Source organism: Balaenoptera musculus, chromosome 13, assembly GCF_009873245.2.
Source record: "Balaenoptera musculus isolate JJ_BM4_2016_0621 chromosome 13, mBalMus1.pri.v3, whole genome shotgun sequence".
In the NCBI taxonomy this organism is placed as follows: Eukaryota; Metazoa; Chordata; class Mammalia; order Artiodactyla; family Balaenopteridae; genus Balaenoptera; species Balaenoptera musculus.
In genome coordinates, this window is record NC_045797.1 from 30,628,846 (window position 1) to 30,656,742 (window position 27,897).

Here is a 27,897-nt window from a genome sequence, read left to right on the forward strand (position 1 = left end):
GTTAAGGATAATACCAGACATGTTTTCCTGTAATAATACCTTGTTGTATTTCCAGTTTGGACCTTTTATTTTCTAGGAATAGCAGAAAGGCAACAGCTTCAAGCCCAGTATCAATCCTACACCATTCATATTCCAGCCCATTCTTTCTCCCTGACATATTAGATCTGGGTCTTATAATTTTGATTATTAATACATTTTGTAGGAATGGAGCCTTATCATTTCCTTGCAGTTTCATATATATTGTATCTTACCAAAGTTCTACTATTGTTGGTGTAAATTATGGTTTTATTTCATTTCTTATGGTTCTTCTAGAGTGAGGAAGAGTGGGGTGGGAAAATCTCATCCTACCTAAATGCTATGCTCCTTCGAGGTTGTAAACTGACAGATCCACTACATGGTTGATTCAATGTATTGCGTTTGAAAATGATGTATCGATTGGTGTAAGTTACAAGCAGGTCAAAGCCGAAGTTAAAACCTGTCCACCGCCAGCAGTACTAAAATACAAAGGAGAAAGATTTACTTCAGTTCATCATATTAGTAAGTCAAAAATAAAAAGTTCAAACTGTCTTTTCTTTTTCTAATTCATTTCAAGTATTTCTGTCTTATGGGTCCCTACTTTTTGTCAGTGCCTTAAGGCTTAGCACACAGAATATATCTGTGATATATATACAAGGTTCACCACATACACATAGTATATATCAAAGCTAGCAAAAGCAGCCTTTATGATCATTATTCCTTAAGGTACTTTCCTAATATCGTCTCTTCATGATCTGTTTCATCAACTCTCCACACTGTAATTTTATCATAACTAATATGGCTTAGTTTATAGGTATAAACTATACCAACTCTAAGCAGGTATAGTTTAGGGGACTAGGAGTCTAGATAGAGGTAATAAGAATCCATTAAAATTTTTCCTGCTTTAAAAATACTCTGAAATACCTTGTGATACCTTGTGTGATCTCTCTTATATGTAAAATCTAAAAAAAATATGTATTAAAAAAAAAAAACCCTAAGCTTACAGATACAGAGAACAGCTTGGTGGGTGCCAGAGGCGAGGGGTGGGGAGTCGGAGAAATGAGTGAACTGTTTTTTTTTAGTTTAAATAAATTTTAAAAATACCCTAAAATACCTTAAGTAACTAACCAACAGATACACAACTGAGTTATTTTAAATACCATCATGAGGTTCACAAGTTTGTTTATTCTATCATCTAATAGTTAATGAGAGACTTAAGTAAAGTGGCGTGGTATAATGAAGTTACGACTTCAAGTGTTTGGTTGACCCTCTGAATTACAACATTAAATCAATAGTTCACTGATATTTATTGAGCTCACATTTTGTGCCAGGTACTGCTCTAGGCATTGAAGAAATGGCAGTAAAGAACTTTCTGTCCTAGTAAATGTATATTTTAATATGTGTGTGTTTGTGTGGAGGAGGAGATGAACAACAAACATGAAATGGGATGGAAGAGGACAGAACAGAATGCCAGGAGAGAGTGACAGGGTAGGGGAGGTGCGCTGGCAGCTGGGGAGCCTGCTGGTTCAGGCAGGTGGTCAGGGAACGTCTCTCTAAGGAGATGCTACGAGACTAGAGTCCTGAGTCAACTAAGGAGCGGACTGGGTAGCTATCTGGGGAAAAGTGACTTAGACAAAGAGAACAAGTACAAAGTTCTGGAGGTAAAAACATGCTTGGCATATCTGAGGAACAGTCAAAAGGCTATGTGGCTAGGGCAATAGCTGAGGGGGACGGAAGCTGGAGATGAGTTCAGAGAGTCAGTCAGGGGCCAGAAAACATATGGCCTAGAGTCCATAGTAGGAAAGAGTTTGGATTTCTTCTGTGGTAAGAGGCTAACGGAAAACTTTAGAGAAGGATGTAACATGATCTAACTTGCATTTTAAAAAGATGATTTTGGCTGCTGTGTGGAAAACAGAATGTATAAGAACAAGAGTAAAAATAGGGAGAGCAGTTATGAAGCTACAACAGTCCAGGCAAGAGATAATGGTGGCTTGGACTTGGGTTGTAGTGGTAGACATGGTAAGAATACATTTGGGGGACTTCCCTGGTGGCACAGTGGTTAAGAATCCGCCTGCCAATGCAGGGGACATGGGTTTGATTCCTGGTCCGGGAAGATCCCACATGCCGCGGAGCAACTAAGCCCGAGCGCCATAACTACTAAGCCTGTGCTCTAGAGCCTGTGTGCCACAACTACTGAAGCCCATGCACCTATAGCCTGTGCTCCACAACAAGAGAAGCTACTGCAATGAGAAGCCCATGCACCGCAAGGAAGAGTAGCCCCCGCTCGCCGCAACTAGAGAAAGCCCATGCACGGCAATGAAGACCCAACGCAGCCAAAAAAAATAAAATAAAATAAAAAATAAAAAAGAATATATTTGGAAGATATATATTCAAAGGAACTTCTTATGGACAACAGATATGGAACAAAAGAAGAATCTGAAGTGTGGAGCTTATACAGTGGATGAACAGAGGGGTTATCTATGGGTTGGAGAATACTTGGGAAGGAGGAGTTTGGGAATGAAAATCAAAGAGTTCAGCTGGGACCATTATATTTGAGAGGCTATTAGAATTCTAAGAAAGATGTCAAGTGAGTAGCTGGATACAGGAGTTAGGAATTGGTGTAAAGTCATGGGACTATATGAGATCACTTAGGAGTCAGCATAGAGAGCACAGATATGGAAGAAGTCCAAGTACTGAGCCTCCAGTCACACCAACATTTGTTGAGAAAGAGAAGGATCTAGCAAAGACTTAGAGGGAGCAGCCAACAAAGCAGGAAGAAAACCAGCGCAGTATGCTGTCCTGGAAGTCAAATGGAGAAAATCTCCATGGAGTGAGTGAACAGATGGGTCATGTTGCCAACAACTTTCGGAAGACTAAAAACTACTCGACTTGGTAATGTAGGAATCACTGGTGACAATGGCACAGCGTTTCACTTGACTTTATCGGAGTAAATGAATTGGAGTGGATACAGGCAACTTTTTTCAATGAGTTTTGCTTAAAAAGGGTGCAGAGAAATGGAGTGGAAGCTAGAGGGGAATGTGGGTCAGGGAATGGTTTAAGATGGGTGATGCTGTAGCATGTTAATATGCTAAATGAGAATGATACAGAAGAGAAAAACTGATGATGCAGGAGAGTGAGGTGATGACTGTAGGAGCAAACCTTTTGAACAAGTGAGAAGGGATGGGGTCCATTACAAGAGGAGGTGGACTAGGATAGAAGCAGACAGTTCATCCATTCTAGTAAAAGGAAAAGCACAGCACACGGCTGCAGATGCAGGGAGACTGGTAGTATTGTTGGTAGGAGGAGGCACAGATTCTCTTCCTACTGCTTTTATTTTCTGAATGAAGAAAGAAGCAAGGCCAATGGATAAGAATAAGGGTGGTAGCACTGCCCTTTTGAGAAGGTATGAGAGTTACTCCAGGAGTAGGAGGATAAATTCACTAGGGAAATGTAGGAGGATCACCATTTAGCACTAAAAACCTGCTTGAAGTTTACAGTTACAACATTCAAGTGAAACCTGCTGGGGTTTGTGTGGTGTTTTTCTTTAGTCACATTCATTTGTATGGAAGCACACATGGAATGCATGGAAAGGTGGGATTTAACAAGAACTGGGGTTTTGCCTGGTGAATTTGACTGAGTGAAAAAGGGAAAAAGGAAGTTAAGAGTATAAGCCAGGGACCAATTTTTTTTTCACCTTGTATATTGTTTTCAATTAATTGTTATCTACAAAAGTTCCCAGCCTTAATTTTGCTCAATAACTTTTAAAAAATAAATTTATTTATGCATTTATTTGTTTGTTTATGTATTTATGTATTTATTTATTTATGGCTGCATTGGGTCTTCGTTGCCGTGCACCAGCTTTCTCTAGTTGCGGCGAGCAGGGACTACTCTTCGCTGCAGTGCGTGGGCTTCTCACTGCAGTGGCTTCTCTTGTTGTGGAGCACGGGCTCTAGGTGCATGGGCTTCAGTAGCTGTGGTGTGTGCGGGCTCAGTAGTTGTGGTTCGCAGGCTCTAGAGCACAGGCTCAGTAGTTGTGGCGCATGGGCTTAGTTGCATTGCGGTATGTGGGATCTTCCCGGACCAGGGCTCGAACCCATGTCCCCTGCATTGGTAGGCGGATTCTTAACCACTGTGCCATCAGGGAAGCCCTGGTCAATAACTTTTTAAAATTAATTTTTATTGGAGTATAGTTGCTTTATAGTGTTGTGTTGGTTTCTACTGCACAGCAAAGTGAGTCAGCTATACGTATATATATATCCCCTCTTTTTTGGATTTCCCTCCCATTTAGGTCAGCAAAGAGCATTCAGTAGAGTTCCCTGAGCTATACAGTAGGTTCTCATTATTTATCTATTTTATACATAGTATCAATAGTGTATATATGTCAATCCCAATCTCCCAATTCATCCCACCCCAGCCAGGGACCAATTTTAAGATGGAACATAAAATATAAGTCAAGTAAAGAAAGAAGTAGGGATGTGGTGAGAGGGTAATGGGGAAAAGATAGTAAGAACAATGCACTGTACATTCTAGTGGGGTTAAAAAGTTGTTGGGAGTCCAGGTACTAGAGGGAGAGTGCTAGAAAGATAACACGAGGTGGAGTCTGCAAGTGGTATGCTTAAAATGGAGATTTTGAAGAGGGTACATGAATTAGTGATACAAAAATTGAGGATATGCTTATAGGAAATTGGTTCCTGAGGTAGGGTAGAGCACTAGATCACGGAGGGAAGGAAGGTCAGGGAACAGATGCTAAAATCACCAAGACTGATAAGAAGAGTAGGGAGAAAGAAAGCCAGCAAGCCGAGCGAGTGACGGCCACAGTCAGAGTAGTGAGTGGTGTAGAAGTATTCGCTTCAAAGGAGCTGTGATTCAATGATGATGAGGGTGGAACAAGGTCTGGAAGCAACAATAAGGAGGACTAAGGAATAAATAAGATGCTATTCCTCTTTCATATTCTGCAATTATTAATGCAAACATAAAATAATGAAACTTTCAAAATTAAAGTTAAAATGAGGGAAAGTCTGGGAGAAAAACAACCAAATGGTTATCTAAATTAGGCTGAATTTTTTTCAAAGATGAAAATTACAATTAGGGTAGAGTTTTTAAAAAAATGTAGTTGTCTCTTTAGTGGCTGTAAAATCAATTTAATGAGTCACAATCAGCTTTTTAAAAAAAATTAAGTAGAAATACATCTATAGGACACAGCAGCTGTAAACATTGTTTTGTAATACTTTTGTTTCACTTATATGCATTTGTATTGGGTGCTAATGAAATATGTAATTTTTAATGTGGGTAGCAATCAAAAGCGTTTGAATGTCTTTGATCTAGGGTAACTGTAACAGAAAGAACTACTTTTAAGACTATGTAACAGCTCCCATTTAACGTCTTATTTATCTTTATTTCTGGTTTGCTGAGGGATCTTCTTATATCTCGTATCTAGACCCAGAAAGTTCAACAGTCTCAGGGAGGGCTGAATAATCAATCACCACTGAGTATATAACTCCTTGCCCAGGAGATCATGCTACAGAAACTAATCCACAAAAAAGTTCTTCTGAGGTATAACATGTATCATGATTGTTATTGAAAGTATAGTTTGCACTAATAGTACAACAATTTGTATAAGACTATTAAGAGTCACAACCCATACTTACTTCACCATCGTTGGCAAGCTTTCTACCACACCTCATGCTATTTCCCTCTAGTTCTTCTTTATTGATTTCTTGAGGCCTAGAAATATATATAAAACATGAAATCTCATGGAAAATAAGCAACTAATATTTGAAAAATAACTGAGTTAAAACAAGAGAAAAACTTTCTACTAGATTTAAAAATAAAATTTTGTAGTACAGATAAAAATCAAAATGCAATGATTAAATCTAGCCCATTACCTTTGCTAAATAAAAAATTTTTTAAATCTTTAGTGTTTCATTTATTGCCTTGACTTCTAGAATACTTTTACTAGGGCACAGTGAAACCAGAGAAGAGGGGAAAAAAATCTATGAGAAATTCTGCTTACTGAGAAAATAAAACACTTAAAAGTCTAACTACTAAGTAAAATTAAATTAAAATCTATTATTTAAGACGTGACTTGGTATCACCTACCATTTGATATTATTGTTTCGCACACAAGCCATTTTTTAAAGTAGTACAACTATACAAACTCAGTATTTAATAGAAAACAGCTGTAGAATTTTATCAATTAATCTTTATTTGGCCCTCTTACTTTAAAAACCTTAATCAACTAAGAGAAAGACTGTTATTTCAAGATGTAATAATAAAATGACATTATTATTAGCTTAGAATTCCAAATGATAAAATACATTCATTCATATACAGCATTTATTAAGTACCTAGATACTGGGGCCATCATCATCATCATTATCTAATAAATATATTGAAACAAATACAATACATAAAAAATAATGAAATGTAAATAAAACTAATAAAACATATCCTTGACATCCAAGAGCTCAGTCTAGTAGGGAACTAGACATAAGTAATAATATAATAAGGTGGAGAGAACTGATGTTAAGAGAATGAAGAAGGCACAGATTTATTGCCTGGGATTAAGAGTGGGGATCATCACAGAGGAAGTATTATTTGTGCCTGAGAGGGAGTTTGTTGGGGTAGACGTCAGGGGTGAACTCTATGCAGAGGAAGGGCATTCCAGGTAGAAGGACTAGCAAAAAAGGACCGGAGCATGAAAGGGTACTAAATATATGAAGAACTTAGTGCAGCTGGAGCCTAAAATGAGCATGAGAGGAGATAAAGCGAAAGGCATTTGGGACAGACTGTTGAAGGGCCCCACAGGCTACGTTCACAGGAGTTTCAAATTTTCCTGTAAATAAGAGCGAGTTCCCATGTATTTGTTCTGTTACTTTAAAATTTTTTCTTACGAAAACTTTCAAACATATAAAAGTAAATAGGGACTTCCTTGGTGGCACAGTGTTTAAGAATCCACCTGCCAATGCAGGGGACACAGGTTCGAGCTCTGGTCCGGGAAGATCCCACATGCTGTGGAGCAACTAATCCCATGAGCCATAACTACTGAGCCTGCGCTCTAGAGCCCGTGAGCCACAACCACTGAGCCTACACGCCACAACTACTGAAGCCCACGCACCTAAAGCCTGTGCTCCGCAACAAGAGAAGCTACCGCAGTGAGAAGCCTGTGCACCGCAAGGAAGAGCAGCCCCCGCTCGCCGCAACTAGAGAAAGCCCATGCACGGCAATGAAGACCCAATGCAGCCAAAAATAAATAAATAAATAAATTTTAAAAATAATAAATAAATAAATTTTAAAAATAATAAATAAATAAAAGCTTTGCTTAAAAAAAAAAAAAGTAAATAGTACAATGAGCCATATTTTCTCACCATCTAGGTTCAATAATCCTGTTTTAGTTTTACTCCCAACCCACTTCTCCCCACATCCCTCCCAACTGATTATTGAGACTGACCCTCCAGACATCATATCCTTTAATCTGTAAATATGTATCACACATAAAGCAATAATCCCTAACTATCATCAAATGTCCCTGGTCTTATTTCAGCAGGGAAGTGAAATTATATTTCTACTTAGGAGGCTAATCCTGTTGGCAATGTGGAAAAGCGTCTGGAAGAGAATAACCCTGGAGGGAGACTTTCCTAGATTATAACCTAGAGTCGAGGGAGTACACTGTGTTTCTCACTTTAGCAGCCCTACAGTAGCGAGCAGATGCTCAGTACGTGTGGAAGAGAGTGCTTCATTAGGGGCAATACAGTCATATACTTGTGAAGGCAAGAAAGCCACTTATTCTAACTCAGTCTCTTAGGTGAGACTCTATTAAACTCAAAAAGGATACAGATAAGAAAAATCTTGAAAAATAGAGAACATCCAACATTTAAAAACTGAATATACAAAAGAAGTAGGTAGGATGGTTTATAAAACATTTCATACATTACAAAATGCTTCAAATCTGAATTCCAGTAAATAATTAACTCTCATTTTTTGGAGAGGTCTCTTATTTCTATTTCAACAATCTTACTGTATTTGTGCAAGATAAGTATGCTATGAATATATTTGGGAAAAGATGGGATATAAGTTACAAGTAAAGTAGAAACTAAGAACCCTGGATAATAATCTTGCAATCATTATTTTAAGTTTATAGAACGCTTTCACACACTCACTGTTTAGCTATAAACACAACTAGGCTATTATTTTAGTAAGTTCTTTAGTGTATAAAAATAAATTAAAAGAGATCGGGCAGAAAAAAATTTAAATGTAAAACCTTTTTATATACTCACAGGTGGACTGTCTCTTCACACTGCCTATACCAAGGAGCTAGTATAAAGATCAAACAATAAATGTGGAAGTACTTCTCTGAACTGCAAAGCACTACACATTGAAAGAACAGATAATATGCTTTCTCTTAAAATGAAGACAGTACATAAATATTTTCTAGAGGGGTCATATGCTTTTGATGAAGGCACCTGTGTAACCAGATGGGTTACTTCACCTTACACTCAAGTCTTCAAAAAACCTATTTCAGGGGACTTCCCTGGTGGTCCAGTGTCTAAGACTCCACGCTCCCAATGCAGGGGGACTGGGTTCGATCCCTGGTCAGGAAACTAGAGCCCGCATGCCACAACTAAAAGATCCCACGTGCTGCAACTAAAAGATCCCGTGTGCTGCACCTAAAGATCCCACGTGCTGCAACTAAGATCCGGTGCAGTCAAATAAATAAATAAATAAATAAATATTTTTAAAAAAGAACTTAAAAAAACAAAACAAAAAAACCCCTATTACATTAGTGAGAATCTGACAATACTGCCACAAATAGGAAAATTGGCTTTACCTATACATATACATGAAGATCATGCTTTATGAAAGCATTATTCCAGGTAATATTTCAATAGCTTAAAAGAATATCATAACACTAAGTGAAACAAAGCTTAAAAGAATATCATAACACTAAGTGAAACAAAGTATATGAATTATTCAGTTTTATTAATATAGCAAGTGACAATGCAAACATTCTGTTATACTAACTGACCAAAAAGATAAATATTTATAATATTGATAGTTATAGAAATATAAGAATAAAAGTTGATTACATGATCTTTTCTCTAACAGCTCTTGATTTTAATAGTTACTGGTTTTTCAACATAATGAATACATTTAAAAATTCATAGCGAAATCCATACACCTGTGGTCAATTAATCAACAACAATGGAGGCAATAATATATTAATACAATGGAGAAAAGACAGTCTCTTCAACAAGTGGTGGTGGGAAAGCTGGACAGCTACATGTAAATCAATAATGAACACTCCCTCACACTATATACAAAAAAACTTCAAAATACTTTAAATACCTAAGTATAAGACATGACACCATAAAACTCCTAGAAAAGAACATAGGCAAAACATTCTCAGATATAAACTGTAGCAATATTTTCTTAGATTAGTCTCCCAAGGCAAAAGAAATATAAGCAAAAATGAACAAATGGGACCTGACCTAATCAAACTTAAAAGCTTTTGCACAGCAAAGGAAACCATAAACAAAATGAAAAGACAACCTAGGGAATGGGAGAAAATATTTGTAAATCATGTGACCTACAAGGGGTTAATATCCAAAATATACAAACATCTCATACAACTCAAAAAAACAAACCACCCAATCAAAAAATGGGCAGAAGACCTAAAGAGACATTTCTCCAAAGATGACATACAGATGGCCAACAGGCACATGGAAAGTTGCTCAACATCAATAATTATTAGAGAAATGCAAATCAAAACTACAATGAGATATCACCTCATACCAGTCAAAATGGGTATCATCAAAAAGTCTACAAATAATAAATCTGGAGAGGGTGTGGGGAAAAGGGAACCCTCCTACACTGTTGGTGGGAATGTAAATTGGTGCGGCCCCTATGGAAAACAGTGTGGAGATTCCTTAAAAAACTAAAATTAGAGCTACCATACCCAGCAATTCCACTCCTTGGCATATATCCCGAAAAGATGAAAACTCTAATTCAAAAAGATACATGCACCCCAATGTTCATAGCAGCACTATGTACAAGAGCCAAGACATCGAAGCAGCCCAAGGGCCCATCAATGGATGATTGGCTTAGGAAGATGTGGTATATTTATATACAATGGAATATGTATTACTCAGTCATAAAAAAGAATGAAATATTACCATTTGCAGCAACATGGATGGACCTAGAGAATATCATACTAAGTGAAGTAAGTCAAACAGAGAAAGACAATTATAAGATATCACTTATATGTGGAATCTAAAAAAATAATACAAATGAATCTATATAAAAAACAGAAAAACTCACAGACAAAGAAAACAAACTTATGGTTACCAAAGGGGAAAGGGAGGGGTGGCGGGATAAATTAGGAGTATGAGATTAACAGATACAAACTACTATACATAAAACAGATAAGCAACAAGGATTTACTGTATAGCAAAGGGAACTATATTCAGTATCTTATAGTAACCTATAATTGAAAATAATCTGAAAAAAATATATATATATACAACTGAATCTCTTAGCTGTACACCTGAAACTAACACAGTATTGTAAATTAACTATATTTCAGTAAAAAAAAAAAAGTTTTTTTGTTTTTTTTTAATGAACAATGCTGTACCATACTTACCCCACCTCACTGTCTTGTTCTGCCCGGAGCATAGCAAGCCACTGCTGTTTATACACAGAAGATAGCCATTCTAAAATGTAAAAATACATATAAGAATAATAAGAAATATGGAAAAACATAAAGGATTTAAAAATTTTAAGAAGTTGATAAAATATTTACCATTTTAAAATTCAAGTTTAAAACAGCAATAAGTAAAGCTGGTAATTTATATTTTATAAATATGCTATAACAATATGGCTTAATGATTTTTAAAGTGGTAAATGTTATCTTCCTTTGCTTTAGGACAGACTCTACTTAGATCACATACATTTAAAACTTTAGTTAAAAGTATATTCTTGTATTTAATAATTTCCTTTTCATAGCTCATACTATTTTTCATTTGTGAGAAACATACTGAAAGTAATATTTTCAGTTTTTACAAAAACTTTAATAGAAAACTGAATGGATTGTTCCTATATTAAATTATCTAAAAACAATTAATCAGAAATATACCATCTCTAAATTAGATGAATTATGCAACTCAAGAAATAATTTTGACACGATTTAGATAACTATTATAATTTAAATTATTGTAAATGGAATAATTATATTCTTCCCTTTAATAATAAGCATATAATTTTTCTACAAAATGAGACTGTGGAAGCTGAAATTTTAATTATTTTACATAAAACATGGATTTATTAAAAATATAAGCAGAACTGGCTTAGCACCATATTTATTTTTCTGCTCTTATTTATTCCCAACTAAAAGGGTAGTTTTTCTAATTTTAAGTTAAATGATTTCTCTACCTCTACCGAAAGGCAGGGGAAAAACCTTAGTGCAATTAAAATCCAGGTTTTCACTTCATAATTCTCTACCTAATAAAAGGTATCCAGATGACTTGCACTGATTTATTGGTGTCCTTCCTTAAAATTCTCTATAAATACACTTATGAGTGCTTCTTTCCCTAAAATAATATTGTTGCTATTATAAGGAATAACTGCTGAATATCTAGGCCACAAACAATTCATTTTCAGTAGGTAAAGACTAGCAGCAAAGTTTATGTGACTCAGTATACTTACACACATATTGTCCATCTTATTTGCAAGGTATCTGGATTTTAAAATTCTGTTTTACTGTATTTTATTTTAAAAAAAAGCTGATCCCTTCCCATTAAAATGATCTCTCAACTCACTACTGGTTATGCCTGTAGTTTGAAACTCACTGATCTAGAGATAGAATATGGCTTTTCATGATTCATTTATAAAAATGGAATGAAAGGGTTACACATTCATATTCTCAAATATCATATAAGCTATATCCCATGAAGATGTTTTAAAATTTAGTTTCAACAACTTTGAATAAACTCCTTTAAAACTAAAAGCATTTTTTTTTTGGCTGCGCCACCTGGCTTGCAGATTCTTAGTTTCCTGACCAGAGATTGAACCTAGGCCTCGGCAGTGAAAGCACCGAATCCTAACCACTGGACTACCAGGGAATTCCCTGAAAGCATTTTTAACAAGTTAAAAACGTGGGTACACATTTTTGTCCCTCCTTTCTTGCCTTAATCTAAAAGAGTAAAAAGTCAAACTAGAAATCTTTTTGGTCACTGGTAGTTCATCCAGTAGCAGCAGCCCCAAAATAAGTCACTAGAACCACTAGTTCAAATGCAATGTTGACAGTTGATACACAGGGGGAAGTCTCTGATAAAATGAGATTGAAAAACATGGGATAAAAATAAGTGAAACAATTTGCCTTATACAGTTTTTAATATGATTATATGCAGACATATCTCCCAAAACACAGATACACTAGGCAGAGTTTGCCAGAATCCTTTTTGGCAGAGTTAGTGTTCAGTGAAAAGATTCTGAAAAAGTGCCTTCAAGAAACTTCCACTCAGTAAAAACAAATTTAAGCACTTTTAAACTTTATCAGACCAAAATACAAAACAAAAACTCAGAACGGGCACATCAAAGTAGCATTTGACAGTGCTATAAATCAGCAGCTGCAGATCTAATCGACAGCAGTTTTGAATGTAAACACAGTACTTTTCTAATAGAATAAATGAGATAAGTCAGAATGAATTTATTTAGATCATGTCTCTTGTCTTATACAAAGGATATGGGGAAGGGGGTCTCCAAAAGTATACTATTTGAAAATCTAAATGTCTTAGATTTACAAAACTTTAAAACACAAACAGGAAGATAAGATATGCCCCGAATTTGCCTAGTGTTACTGTTTAAATGAAAGAAACAGTGTATATTCAGGTATATACACATACAAAAATCTACTCACAACCAGTAAAGCATATAGCAAAAAACAGCCTACAGGTTGAATGTTATATGAAACACGTTAAGTCAGAATTAGATCGTGAAGGTGAAGGACAGTCTACATAATAAAAAATTCCTATCTGGATAAAAGAATATTTTGTACAGAGCATCTAGGTATGTTAGTATAAAATTATGGAGAAGCTCGTCTCAAAGATCTTCATGTATAATAACCTAAAAATCTAGTTCCAAAAGATGACAAATTTACTCTACTGAGTACAGTATTTCTCAATAAAACTAATTACATGAATTTATATACCTTTTCATTTTAAGCAACTTATTTTCATAAAATTCATACTGCTTTAACAATTATCATCTCTATTGAATTTACAAAACTATTAAGCATTAAGTTTCCCCATTATTCCCACAACAGTAATTCCTGATATAAAAAGTTACAAGAATACCCATTTTCTTGCCCACAATACAAAGTAAGGGAATAAATCTATTTCATTACTTTGTTATCAAAAGCCAAAAAATTAAACATATTCAAAAGAATGGTGATTCAAAGTTACTGCTTAAGTTTCTGCAATTGGATATGCAAACTTGAAGAGATTAAACATAGTGGATTTCTTTTAAGTAAGATGTAGCCAAAAAAAATAAGGGCTTTAGAACAGTAAAGACTTGGGGTTGCATTTGAGCTCTGCTTCTCACTAGCTGTATGACAGGATAGTAATACTTCACTTCAACTATAAAATGGGAACAACTGCCTTGATAATTTCAAAGATTATGTTACATAATAGGTGTTAAATGTATAATCTGGCATATTACCTGGGACACTGTGAAGAATCTACACATATTTGTTTACTTTTCCTCCTCCCCTTTAAGGTTCTTAGGTTAGGAGCTACAACCTAAACTTATCTGATAGAGTAAATACAGTAATAGGCCAGATGTAAGTTAGTATGTTTCAGAAAATGATTTTAGTTCACACAAACTGAGTGCCTACTACCTGTCAAGCACTGTACTATGTACCTGAGAGGAAAAGATGAAAACCATACAGTCCAACCAGGACACAGATATATTCTGTACTACAGTAATCTAGAAAGAGATGATGATGTCTTAACAAGGAAGTGGTAGCAGGCAAAAAAATGAGGTGAGTTTGAGAATTATCTAGGGAAAAAATCTATAGGACATGGTGAATGGATGTGGAGGAAAAGAGTTTGAGGAGGACAGGATGACTTGCAGGATTCTGCCATTTTTGTGAGGCTGGGTGGGTTATTAATGTTGATGACTGATAAGCGAACATGGGAAGAAAAAAGAACGCAGGGACTAGAGCTGGAGGGGAAAGATATAAGTACTGCTTTGTTTTTTTTTTAAAGAATTTATGTATTTATTTATTATTTATTTTTGGCTGTGTTGGGTCTTCATTGCTGCGTGCGTGCTTTCTCTAGTTGCGGCGAGCGGGGGCTACTCTTTGTTGCGGTGCGCAGGCTTCTCATTGCGGTGGCTTCTCTTGCTGCGGAGCACGGGCTCTAGGTGCACAGGCTTCAGTAGTTGTGGCACACGGGACTCAGCAGTTGTGGCTCGGGGGTTGTACAGCGCAGGCTCAGTAGCTGTGGCGCACGGGCTTAGTTGCTCCGCGGCATGCAGGGTCTTCCCCGACCAGGGCTCGATCCCGTGTCCCCTGCATTGGCAGGCGGCTTCTTAACCACTACGCCACCAGGGAGGCCCATAAGTACTGTTTTGAATAGATGAACTGAAGCAATTTACAGATGGCTAGTAACAGCTGGATATTCAAGTATGAAACCCAGGGGAGAGGTCAGAACTAGAATCTTTCAGTAAGTCATATGAATGAAGGAAATCACTCCGGGACACTATATAGAATGAAAAGATCAATGATGCGCTAAGGGCACCCTCAGGAAGTTAAGAGGTGGGCAGAGTAAGAGAAGCTTACAAAAGAAAAAGAGAAGGAATGGTCAGAGAGACAGGAAAAGAATCAGGAGAGTACAGTATTTCTAAACTAAGGTAGTACTGTAAGAATTTCAAGAAAAAAACTAACAAACCATGATATAAAATGCTAGAGAAGTTAAAATAAGACTAACATGAGGCCACTAGATTTTACAAACAGGACAAACCTAACTTTTGCTAGAAAGTTTCAGTGAAATAGTGGGGCCAAAGACAGACTGAAGTGGGTTGAGGAATGACTGAAAGGTAAGGAGATGGAGACAGCAAATCTGAAGAAGGTGATTATAAGGGACAGGAGCAGTTACCATGAAGGGGACTCAGGGTCAAGACCGGGGGCCGAGGCGCAGGGGGAGGGAGGGATTTGTTTTGTTTTTTAATAAGAGATTTGACCACACTTATAAGCTGAGGGAGAACAGGAGGGGGTTGAAGATACAGATTATTAAATGACAGTGCAAAATTCCATAATAAACAGGAAGTGATAGGATTATGAACACAGTAGAAGGTTGGCTTGAACAGGGAGGGAGCACCTCAACCTCTGGGACAGGACAGGAAGGACAGGTGAAGAAGCCCAGGAATCTAAACAAATTTTTGCCTGATTACCTTGGAAAAATTTATAAATTATATTTTTTTTTAAGAAGGGAATTTTTTTTTAATATTTATTTATTTATTTATGGCTGTGTTGGGTCTTCGTTTCTGTACAAGGGCTTTCTCTAGTTGTGGCAAGCGGGGGCCACTCTTCATCGTGGTGCGCAGGCCTCTCACTATCGCGGCCTCTCTTGTTGTGGAGCACGGGTTCCAGTCGTGCAGGTTCAGTAATTGTGGCTCACGGGCCCAGTCGCTCCGCAGCATGTGGGATCTTCCCAGACCAGGGCTTGAACCCGTGTCCCCTGCACTGGCAGGCAGACTCTCAACCACTGCGCCACCAGGGAAGCCCTTATAAATGTATATAAAATTTATATAAAAATTTAAAGGAGAATTTATATAAAAAAATAGAAGGAGAGTTCCCATACTGACAGCGAGGTTATTGGAGAGGAAGCTTGAACAGAGTGGCAGAGGTTTGATATATAATTCCTGAAGCAAATGAAAAAGAGGAATGACCAAGTAAAAGTAGTATATAAGGAGTCCCAAGGTCCAGGCTTAGCATTGAAATATGAGTTTGCAGTGGCACCAATACAAAAGTTATAGAATGCTCTGGAGCAGTACTCAGCACAGAGTAGAGGGTATAGAAACAAAGAAGGTTTAATTTAGTTTTAGAATTTTGTAAAGTAAAAGGACAAAGAGTTGAAAGCAACTGTGAAAGAGAGTGGTCCAGATAATCTAACATGAAATCCAGGCCTGAAAGGAAGAAAAGGCAGGAGGTTTGGAAGACTGGCAGAAAATGGAGGGCTTAAAACGGACTGGAGGGCTTCCCTGGTAGTGCAGTGGTTAAGAATCCGCCTGCCAATGCAGGGGACACGGCTTTGAGCCCTGGTCGGGGAAGATCCCACATGCAGCGGAGCAACTAAGCCTGTGCGCCACAACTACTGAGCCTGCACTCTAGAGCCTGCACGACACAACTACTGAAGACCGCACGCCTAGAGCCTGTGCTCTACAAGAGAAGCCACCACAATGACAAGCCCCTGTACTGCAATGAAGAGTAGCCCCTGCTTACCGCAACTAGAGAAAGCCCACGTGCAGCAACAAAGACCCAACTCAGCCAAAAATAAATAAATTTATTTATTTATTTATTTTTTAAACATCTTTATTGGAGTATAATTGCTTTACAATGGTGTGTTAGTTTCTGCTTTATAACAAAGTGAATCAGTTATACATATACATATGTTCCCATATCTCTTCCCTCTTGCATTTCCCTCCCTCCCGCCCTCCCTATCCCACACCTCTAGGTGGTCACAAAGCACAGAGCTGATCTCCCTGTGCTATGCGGTTGCTTCCCACTAGCTATCTATTTTACGTTTGGTAATGTATATATGTCCATGCCACTCTCTCTCTGTCACATCTTACCCTTCCCCCTCCCCATATCCTGAAGTCCATTCTCTAGTAGGTCTGTGTCTTTATTCCCGTCTTGCCACTAGGTTCTTCATGACATTTTTTTTTTCCCTTAGATTCCATATATATGTGTTAGCATACTGTATTTGTTTTTTTCTTTCTGACTTACTTCACTCTGTCTGACAGACTCTAGGTCCATCCACCTCACTACAAATAACTCAATTTCGTTTCTTTTTATGGCTGAGTAATATTCCATTGTATATATGTGCCACATCTTCTTTATCCATTCATCCGATGATGGACACTTAGGTTGCTTCCATGTCCTGGCTATTGTAAATAGAGCTGCAATGAACATTTTGGTACATGACTCTTTTTGAATTATGGTTTTCTCAGGGTATATGCCCAGTAGTGGGATTGCTGGGTCATATGGTAATTCTATTTTTAGTTTTTTAAGGAACCTCCATACTGTTCTCCATTGTGGCAGTATCAATTTACATTCCCTCCAACAGTGCAAGAGTGTTCTCTTTTCTCCACACCCTCTCCAGCATTTACTGTTTCTAGATTTTTTGATGATGGCCATTCTGACTGGTGTGAGATGATATCTCATTGTAGTTTGGATTTGCATTTCTCTAATGATTAATGATGTTGAGCATTCTTTCATGTGTTTGTTGGCAATCTGTATATCTTCTTTGGAGAAATGTCTGTTTAGGTCTTCTGCCCATTTTTGGATTGGGTTGTTTGTTTTTTTGTTATTGAGCTGCATGAGCTGCTTGTAAATCTTGGAGATTAATCCTTTGTCAGTTGCTTCATTTGCAAATATTTTCTCCCATTCTGAGGGTTGTCTTTTGGTCTTGTTTATGGTTTCCTTTGCTGTGCAAAAGCTTTTAAGTTTCATTAGGTCCCATTTGTTTATTTTTGTTTTTATTTCCATTTCTCCAGGAGCTGGGTCAAAAAGGATCTTGCTGTGATTTATGTCATACAGTGTTCTGCCTATGTTTTCCTCTAAGAGTTTGATAGTGTCTGGCCCTACATTTAGGTCTTTAATCCATTTTGAGTTTATTTTTGTGTATGGTGTTAGGGAGTGTTCTAATTTCATACTTTTACATGTACCTGTCCAGTTTTCCCAGCACCGCTTATCGAAGAGGCTGTCTTTTCTCCACTTTATATGCTTGCCTCCTTTATCAAAGATAAGGTGACCATATGTGCGTGGGTTTATCTCTGGGCTTTCTATCCTGTTCCATTGATCTATGTTTCTGTTTTTGTGCCAGTACCAAACTGTCTTGATTACTGTAGCTTTGTAGTATAGTCTGAAGTCAGGGAGCCTGATTCCTCCAGCTCCATTTTTCGTTCTCAAGCTTGCTTTGGCTATTCGGGGTCTTTTGTGTTTCCATACAAATTGTGAAATTTTTTGTTCTAGTTCTGTGAAAAATGCCAGTGGTAGTTTGATAGGGATTGCACTGAATCTGTAGATTGCTTTGGGTAGTAGAGTCATTTTCACAATGTTGATTCTTCCAATCCAAGAACACGGTATATTTCTCCATCTATTTGTATCATCTCTAATTTCTTTCATCAGTGTCTTATAATTTTCTGCATACAGGTCTTTTGTCTCCTTAGGTAGGTTTATTCCTAGATATTTTATTCTTTTTGTTGCAATGGTAAATGGGAGTGTATGAGAAGCCCATGTACCACAATGAAGAGTAGCCCCCGCTTACTAGAGAAAGCCCACACGCAGCAACAAAGACCCAACTCAGCCAAAAATAAATAAATAAATAAACAAATAAATTTATTTATTTAAAAAAACGGATTGGAAAGCAAACAACAGTGTAAAAGGAATGAGACTATGAACATGCTAGAAGGTTATAGCTTGCAAACTACTGGATTTCTCATGCTGAGAAATTCTGGGTTACAACAAGGTTCATAGGTGGCAAGTGCTTAATGATCAGCAAAGATAAATGTTACAGGAGTTGAGGTCAAATTACTAGGAGGCTAGGGTACTTAATGGAATGATAATATGGACACATTATGTTACTGAACAGAGGTAGAGAGGCAGACAGAAATTAAGTGCCCAAGTCTTAATGAATGTGGAAGAATGACTAGGGATCAGAAGAGAAAGAATAGAGGGTGAGTTGGATCATATGCAACAATGATTTGGAAAGGGCACTGAGGGGGCTGGGCCCATTACTATCTGGCCTCCTAACCCTTTATTAGCAGGGTGTCTTAAGAGACAGAAAGTCCTCTACAGAGGGAAAATAGTCTCTTCTGGGAGAGCGAAATAAATGGAGAGAAGAGATGGAAGACATGAGAGGACATAAGAGAAAGGTCAGGGAGGAATGGCAACAAGAGAGGTCAGAGGTATCAAAGGGAAGGGAAGTATGACAATGAAAGCATGGAATGAAACACACATAATGATCTGACCTAATGTAAATCTAATTCCATGATATAATGGAATCAACTGTGCTTGACAGAGTTAAATCCTAAAATACAATGCTTCTATATAAAATCCTGATTTAATTTGGAATTAAACATATTTCTATTAAAATTTTAATTTAAATTTAATTTTTTCTATTTTAATTTCTATTTGAATTTAATCCTGACCTAAAGATGATCAAAATGTATGCATTAAAATTCCCCAGATTACTGAATGCATAACTTTGCATAATGTTAACACGTGTTCGGCACTATTTCTGAAAAATGATCAGTCAATTTTAGCTAAGTGATTGAAATTATTTTCATTTATTTCAAATCTAGGATACATTCCTATTGAGAGCATTTACCAATGTACCTTAAAAATGTGAGCTATGTGGCCACTTTCTGCCCTCTCACAAACAGCATGGGATATAATTTTAATTTATACTCTGCTTTTGAAATGATAACTTTAATTTGGATATATAGGAAAAACTATTTGTCCATTTATATTCTAAAAGGAAAAAAAAATGCCCTCTACTGTAATTTTAGGTCAGGAAAAAAAATGGCTGAAATCTGGTCAGAAATTTAGGATATAAATTCTTTTTAATTTTATACTAAATAAAATATATTTCAGACTAGAAATACTTGTACCCATTTGCATTCCAAAAATATAAAGCTTATCCACTTGCGTCACAGAAAACACCTAAATTAAACTACTTTAGAACAGACTTTATTTTTTAACCTCTTTCAAAATTCATTTCTAGAGAGCCTTAAAAGCAAGTATGATTAGAGTGGGGAGTATGTAATAGGCCTTGGCATCTAATATTACACCATTGCTAGGGTCTGGTGTATAACACATACTAAAACTATTACAGAACTGCTATACTATAAGGGAACATAACCTTCAAGAGAAACTGTGACTTAAAAAACAAACAAACAAACAAACAACAAAAAACCCCCAGACCCACGAGCCACACAAACGTAATACAAATGATTTATACAAAATTAACCAAAAAACCACTGTCTATAAACCTGCCTAGAGTGATTTTATAAAAACTGCATTATTTTAAAACTACCAGAAATGTTAACTCTGGGTTTGTTTTCCATTCAATACTTTTGTAAATAAATTACAGATTTCAGTAACAATTTAAATCTATAAACACACAGCTATATTAAAAACTGAGGTGTCAAAAAAATTACAACTTTCAGACAAATCTATACAAATTTACAAGTCAATCGTCAAACAAATTCTATTGTTTCTTAAATGCAAATATAGTACTAAACTTAATCCTACACAAGCACTAGATACTTAACTTAAAAAATTAAATCAGTAATTGTTTCAAAATTTTAAAATTTTAATTGGCAAAGATATTACATTTGCTTTGACACAAAGTCTTAAGTAGGATAAGAAAAAAAAACAGAAAATAGCAAATTTAAGGAGTATTAATAGAAAAAGCAGTTGACCTCTAAATAGTACTTCAAAAGTCTTTTTTATTTTATTTAATTAATTTATTTTTTTTTCAAAAGTCTTTTGAAAGTCTAGTCCAAAATAGTGTACTGGTTAAGCAGATTAAAGAACACACACATTATAGAATACTATATAGCCATTTAAATGTTCTGAAGAGTATTTAATGATATAGGAAAATACTCACAATATATAATGTGAACACAGAAAATTATCTATATGGTATGATTCTGCTTTGGTATAAAAATGTATACCTTACTGGAATTAAGGATAATTTCTATTTTCCTCATTATTTTTTTCTATGATATTACTATTATAATCAGAAAGATATTACTTAAAATCATAATTTCATCATGTTCTTACCTGAAGGTACTAGAGAATCTTGTTCGATAATTCTCGCAGAGGCCAAATCACTGATAATATACTGTAACCTTAAATGTCTGAATACTGACACAAATGGTTTTCCTTGCTCAGTTTCAAGGAAGGTCATACCTTCAAAATCTGTAAAAGAAAACAAAAAGACAGCTTAAATTAAATACCCATTCTTTTCAAATCAATTTATTTATTCCTACATGTTTTTATGGGCAGGGACACACACACACACACACACACACACACACACACACACGTCTATTAGAATACAAATAAGCTAGTTTCAAAGTTTTCAAGGATTTTATAAACTTCGGGTGTGTGGATAAAAAACTTGGGGAGATTTAGAAAAAAGCCCCAGGAAATTAACTTTGGTCCTAATTAGACCCTTGGGCTGGGAATTCAATTGACACCTTTCTGGAGTTTGGAGCTTACAGCGCAGCAAGGTGGGAAAAGAAGGCTTGAGAATGGTTGTTAGGGTTCAGGTATCTTCCCAGAATCCCACCACTTCAGTGGAACTCTAGAGCCCAGATGCCTCACTCAAGGGTCTTGACAAGATACACAGGACATGGAACATTTCTTGGGATCTTTCTAATTTATGCTTTAGTTACATGTGATGAACACTAGTTAATACATTAATTCTCTATTAAAATACAAAATAAGATACAAAGACATTGTAGCCATGGATTTGCAACACAAGGGTAGTAATTATTGTTAAAATAATTCAAGTTTATCAATCTTTTCTTTTAGGGAGAATTTAAGGTTATTTCTAAAAATACTCTCAGTTGCATTCTAATATGCTTTCATGAGTGGGAAGGAAAGATCTGGAGTTACTGCTATCAAGCAGAGACTTGTACATAATCCCTAGCCTGTTCGCTATTACAAGGTATACCCATGGCAGTGGACTCAGCCTTGTTGCTATTAAGGATAGTAAATAAAAGAAGCAATCCCTACATATAATTGTGCAGAAAAATTCCTAAATTTCTATTGTTCTGATGGCCCTGACCCATATATATCTGAAAAGTCAAATAATTAAGAAAACCTAAGAGAAATATACTAAAATACAGTGGGTGAGGGGACCACGAGTGATTTTTTGGTCTTATTTCCTGAGTATTCATCACTTTTATAATTTAAAAACTGTATGAAATAAACCTATAAAGTCCTCACTGAAAAACAACTTATAAAGTCCTCACTGAAAAACAAGAGCATCAGACATACATTTTGCCTTATGCAATAAATGTTTCCCTGAAAAGTTATCTTAAAATGTATACTTTTACACTACTGAGGCTGGAATGGAGAGCCTGGAGTGGGAAAACCAGAAGGGGACCACAGCTTCTTATTCTAGTTTTTGCCACTTAGGCTACAGAATAATTTCTCTCTTGATGGACTGCTGCAGTTAATCCAACTGGAGCTCAAATGAGCATAAATTTATGTCAACATTTACCTAACATCTATTGTTTCCATTGAGTCCCTTTGTCCACCCCCCCCAAAAGAGTTATTTATTTATTTTGGCTTTGCTGGGTCTTAGTTGCGGCATGTGGGATCTTCACTGTGGCATGCATGCGGGATCTAGTTCCCCGACCAGGGATCTAACCCAGGCCCCCCCTGCACTGGGAGCATGGAGTCTTACCCACTAGACCACCATGGAAGACCCCCTTTGCCTTTTTAGCTTCTCCACCGTCCTTATCTTTTTCAGCTTTTATCTCTGTTTTTTAAGTTAAATTTTTTCCTCTACTTTTTTCCTTTATAATTTCTCAAATCCCTCTTTAAATGCCATAATGTAGCTCTAAAGTATAATTTAACATAGAAGTTTAGCATTTTGTTCTTCAAGCAAATCAAGTTATAGATTTTACTGATATAGTCATTTACACATTTTTGGTTCATGAGCTTGAAGGAAAACTAATTAGCTAGTAAATCTCACTACATAAAATAATTCTCAAAATTTATTTAAACAAGAGAAAAAGAGCACTAAATTTTAATATAAGAACCTCTATTCATCAAAAGATACGTTCAGAAAAGTAAAAAAAAACTACAAACTGAAAGATAAATGCAACACACACTTATGACAAAGAATCAAGAATATATAGAATGCCGACAAATCAGTAAGAAAAGACAAATACAATATTAAAATAGGAAAAAAACCTGAACAGACATTTCACAGAAGAAACATATGGCCGATAAACACACAAACAGGTGTTCAATCTCTTTAGTTTTCAAGGAAATGAAAATCAATACCACAATATGAAATAGTTCAGTAACAAAAAAACAGGATGACATATTGTCCAGTGGTGTGCTGGATCTGGCTTGTGCCGGCTCCCAGGAGCTGATGGTATGCATTTCTTCCCAACTCCACATTCAGTGGTGTCACGTTAGTAGCCTGAAATTAGTCACGCTGGGAGAATTTGTATCATGAAAATTTTAAAAAATGCTACAAATAAGTGATTATTTTTTCAGAGAGGCAGCTTACCAGCACATCACTATGTCACGCATTCATGTTAAGACGTGCAAAATGCCATAACATTAAACATTTAACATTTTTTAAAAGCAAAGTCAGAGGGACACAATAGGAAAGAAGCACATGAGCAGACTGAAGTTACTAATGTTCTAGTACTTGAAGATTAGTTCACTGAGGTTCAATACATAATTTAAAAAAATGAAAAAGGTGGCCATGCGTGGACCAAAAATGACAGTGAACTACGAAAATCATGAACTAAGGATTATGATTTTTATCCACTTACTTGCATCTGAGGGCCATTAAAATTTTGTTTTTTCTATATCTGTTTTATCCAGTCTCAATTTTCTCAGTGTAAATGAGGAGTTGAATTAGATCACTGCTAAGGTCCTCTCCAGCTCTAAAATCCCCTAGGTTTATCAGGGCCTGATTTTGATTAAATTTCAATTTAAAACAAAAAAGACAAGTTCTCAATAAAAATTTCAGGCATACCTGTTCTCCTCTTAGAAAACCAGACATCTGTTTCAGTCAAAAGCTGTTTTAAAGATCCATTCCAAGAAGGCACAAGTTGAAGGAACATCCACTAGGTTAAAAAAATAAATTAAAAAAATTACAAGACTTCATTTAGTTTATGATTTTACATTTTCAAACTGCCTATTTATTTATTTATTTATTTTATTGTTTTATTTTTTTGTTTACCAGGTATTTATTGAGCACCTCTTATATGCATTCCACTGCAGAGTCCCTAGAGGAATTTTTTTTTTTAACATCTTTATTGACGTATAATTGCTTTACAATGGTGTGTTAGTTTCTGCTTTAAAACAAAGTGAATCAGTTATACATATACATATGTTCCCATATCTCTTCCCTCTTGCATCTCCCTCCCTTTTTTTATTATACTTGTAATCTTCATATCCAGCAAAATGGTTTACAGTTGACCCCAGGGAACCTTATATTTTCCCAATACCTCAGCATTGCTTAAGTAACCCTCTTACCTTGGTTTTGTTTTCCTGCTCTTTCATCTTTAATTCCATAAACCACTTCTATGCCCCTTCTATGTCCTCTCTTTCTCATATATTTCCTGTGGCATTTGAATCTCTTTTTAGTCACATGCTATACAGCATAGGTTGGTTTTCAGTTACTTTTTAAGGGTGTGCTTGTCTATTATTTAAGGCAAGCTTATGAAATATAGAATGACAGGAACTGTGTTTCACACTTTTATTTTCTTCTCAGTACCCACTGCTTTGTACATAATATATGCTTAATAAAATCGGTCCATTGATCTTTATTATATATTTTAAATTGTATCTGGTGGCCATCAATTTCCTTGAAAGAGCTTGGTACATTCTTATCCTGGTGATCTAATATGCATAATAGCTCCTAGGAGATAAGCTCGAGTAGAACAAATTTTTCCTTTCTCTTTCCTCCTTTCTTTCTTTCTTTTCTTTCATTCCCTCCCTCCCTTCCTTCCTTCCTTCTTCCTTTTTTCCTTTCTTCCTTCTTCTGTCTCTCTCTCTCTTTTTTTAAATGTGTAATTTTTATTTACTATTTTTTCATTTTCCAGTTTCACTTTATTGTATTCAATTTTGATGCTCAACTGATAATCCCTCTCTACCAAAAAATATATAGCACCAAAATTATCATATCTCTCTATGTACATATCTAGATATAGCTATATATCTATATAGATGTTTAGATATTCTAAATTTTAGGAATTTTGTTTTCTGATTTAATTAATTTTAGTGTAACTAGTACTTTTTTATTTTTTAATATATTTTAAAAATTTAATTAAATATTTTTATTGAGGTATAGTTGGTTTATAATACTATATAAATTTCAGGTGTACAATGTAGTAATTCACAATTTTTAAAGGTTATACTCCATTTACAGTTATTATAAAATATTGGCTATATCCCCCATGTTGTATGATGTATCCTTGTAGGTTAATTTATACCTAATAGTTTACACCTCTTTTTTTTTTTTAAGATTTTTAGAAATTTCATGTAATGTCTGAAACATTTATATTAACATATTTCCATACAAATAACCCAATGAAACTTTAGTATTAGTTGTTTTGTTTGTTTTTTTATACCACAGGTTCTTATTAGGCATCAATTTTATACACATCAGTGTATACATGTCAATCCCAATCGCCCAATTCAGTACACCACCATCCCTACCCCACCGCAGTTTTCCCCCCTTGGTGTCCATATGTCCGTTCTCTACATCTGTGTCTCAACTTCTGCCCTGCAAACTGGCTCATCTGTACCATTTTTCTAGGTTCCACATACATGCGTTAATATATGATATTTGTTTTTCTCTTTCTGACTTACTTCGCTCTGTATGACAGTCTCTAGATCCATCCACGTCTCAACAAATGACTCAATTTCGTTCCTTTTTATGGCTGAGTAATATTCCACTGTATATATGTACCACATCTTCTTTATCCATTCATCTATCGATGGGCACTTAGGTTGCTTCCATGACCTGGCTATTGTAAATAGTGCTGCAATGAACATTGGGGTGCATGTGTCTTTTTGAATTATGGTTTTCTCTGGGTATATACCCAGTAGTGGGATTGCTGGGTCATATGGTAATTCTATTTTTAGTTTTTTAAGGAACCTCCATACTGTTCTCCATAGTGGCTGTATCAATTTACATTCCCACCAACAGTGCAAGAGGGTTCCCTTTTCTCCACACCCTCTCCAGCATTTCTTGTTTGTAGATTTTCTGATGATGCCCATTCTAACTGGTGTGAGGTGATACCTCATTGTAGTTTTGATTTGCATTTCTCTAATAATTAGTGATGTTGAGCATCTTTTCATGTGCTTCGTGGCCATCTGTATGTCTTCTTTGGAGAAATGTCTATTTAGGTCTTTTGCCCATTTTTGGATTGGGGTGTTTGTTTCTTTAATATTGAGCTGAATGAGCTGTTTATATATTTTGGAGATTAATCCTTTGTCCGTTGATTCGTTTGCAAATATTTTCTCCCATTCTGAGGGTTGTCTTTTCGTCTCATTTATGGTGTCCTTTGCTGTGCAAAAGCTTTGAAGTTTCATTAGGTCCCATTTGTTTATTTTTGTTTTTATTTCCATTACTCTAGGAGGTGGATCAAAAAAGATCTTGCTGTGATTTATATCAAAGAGTGTTCTTCCTATGTTTTCCTCTAAGAGTTTTATAGTGTCCAGTCTTACATTTAGGTCTCTAATCCATGTTGAGTTTATTTTTGTGTATGGTGTTAGGGAGTATTCTAATTTCATTCTTTTACATGTAGCTGTCCAGTTTTCCCAGCACCACTTATTGAAGAGACTGTCTTTTCTCCATTGTATATCTTTGCCTCCTTTGTCATAGACTAGTTGACCATAGGTGCGTGGGTTTATCTCTGGGCTTTCTATCTTGTTCCATTGATCTATGTTTCTGTTTTTGTGCCAATACCATATTGTCTTGATTACTGTAGCTTTGTAGTATAGTCTGAAGTCAGGGAGTCTGATTCCTCCAGCTCCGTTTTTTTCCCTCAAGACTGCTTTGGCTATTCGGGGTCTTTTGTGTCTCCATACAAATTTTAAGATGATTTGTTCTAGCTCTGTAAAAAATGCCATTGGTAATTTGATAGGGATTGCATTGAATCTGTAGATTGCTTTGGGTAGTATAGTCATTTTCACAATGTTGATTCTTCCAATCCAAGAACATGGTATATCTCTCCATCTGTTGGTATCATCTTTAATTTCTTTCATCAGTGTCTTATAGTTTTGTGCATACAGGTCTTTTGTCTCACCTAGGAATAAACCTACCTAGGATTTTATTCGTTTTGTTGCAATGGTAAATGGGAGTGTTTCCATAATTTCTCTTTCAGATTTTTCATCATTAGTGTATAGGAATGCAAGAGATTTCTGTGCATTAATTTTGTATCCTGCAACTTTACCATATTCATTAATTAGCTCTAGCAGTTTTCTGGTGGCAGTTTTAGGATTCTCTATATATAGTATCATGTCATCCGCAAACAGTGACAGCTTTACCTCCTCTCCTCCAATTTGTATTCCCTTTATTTCTTTTTCTTCTCTGATTGCCGTGGCTAGGACTTCCAGAACCATGTTGAATAATAGTGGTGAGAGTGGACATCCTTGTCTCGTTCCTGATCTTAGAGGAAATGCTTTCAGTTTTTTACCATTGAGAATGATGTTTGCTGTGGGTTTGTCATATATGGCCTTTATTATGTTGAGGTAGGTTCCCTCTATGCCCACTTTCTGGAGAGTTTTTATCATAAATGGGTGTTGAATTTTGTCAAAAGCTTTTTCTGCATCTATTGAGATGATCATATGGTTTTTATTCTTCAATTTGTTAGTATGGTGTATCACAC

At 36.0% G+C, this 27,897-nt stretch overlaps 1 protein-coding gene across 1 annotated transcript in view; it reads right to left on the minus strand.

Annotated features, from left to right (window-relative positions):
• The window catches only part of GMCL1 (germ cell-less 1, spermatogenesis associated), a 55,837-nt gene that overhangs the window by 9,046 nt on the left and 18,894 nt on the right, over positions 1 to 27,897 (minus strand). Inside the window, exons 8-12 of the mRNA XM_036873664.1 lie at positions 24,033 to 24,123; positions 21,083 to 21,220; positions 10,655 to 10,724; positions 5,664 to 5,739; positions 349 to 494 (exon numbers count right to left, since the gene is read on the minus strand). Of these exons, the coding sequence (XP_036729559.1) occupies positions 349 to 494; positions 5,664 to 5,739; positions 10,655 to 10,724; positions 21,083 to 21,220; positions 24,033 to 24,123 (521 nt within the window). The remainder of the gene's footprint in view (positions 1 to 348; positions 495 to 5,663; positions 5,740 to 10,654; positions 10,725 to 21,082; positions 21,221 to 24,032; positions 24,124 to 27,897) is intronic.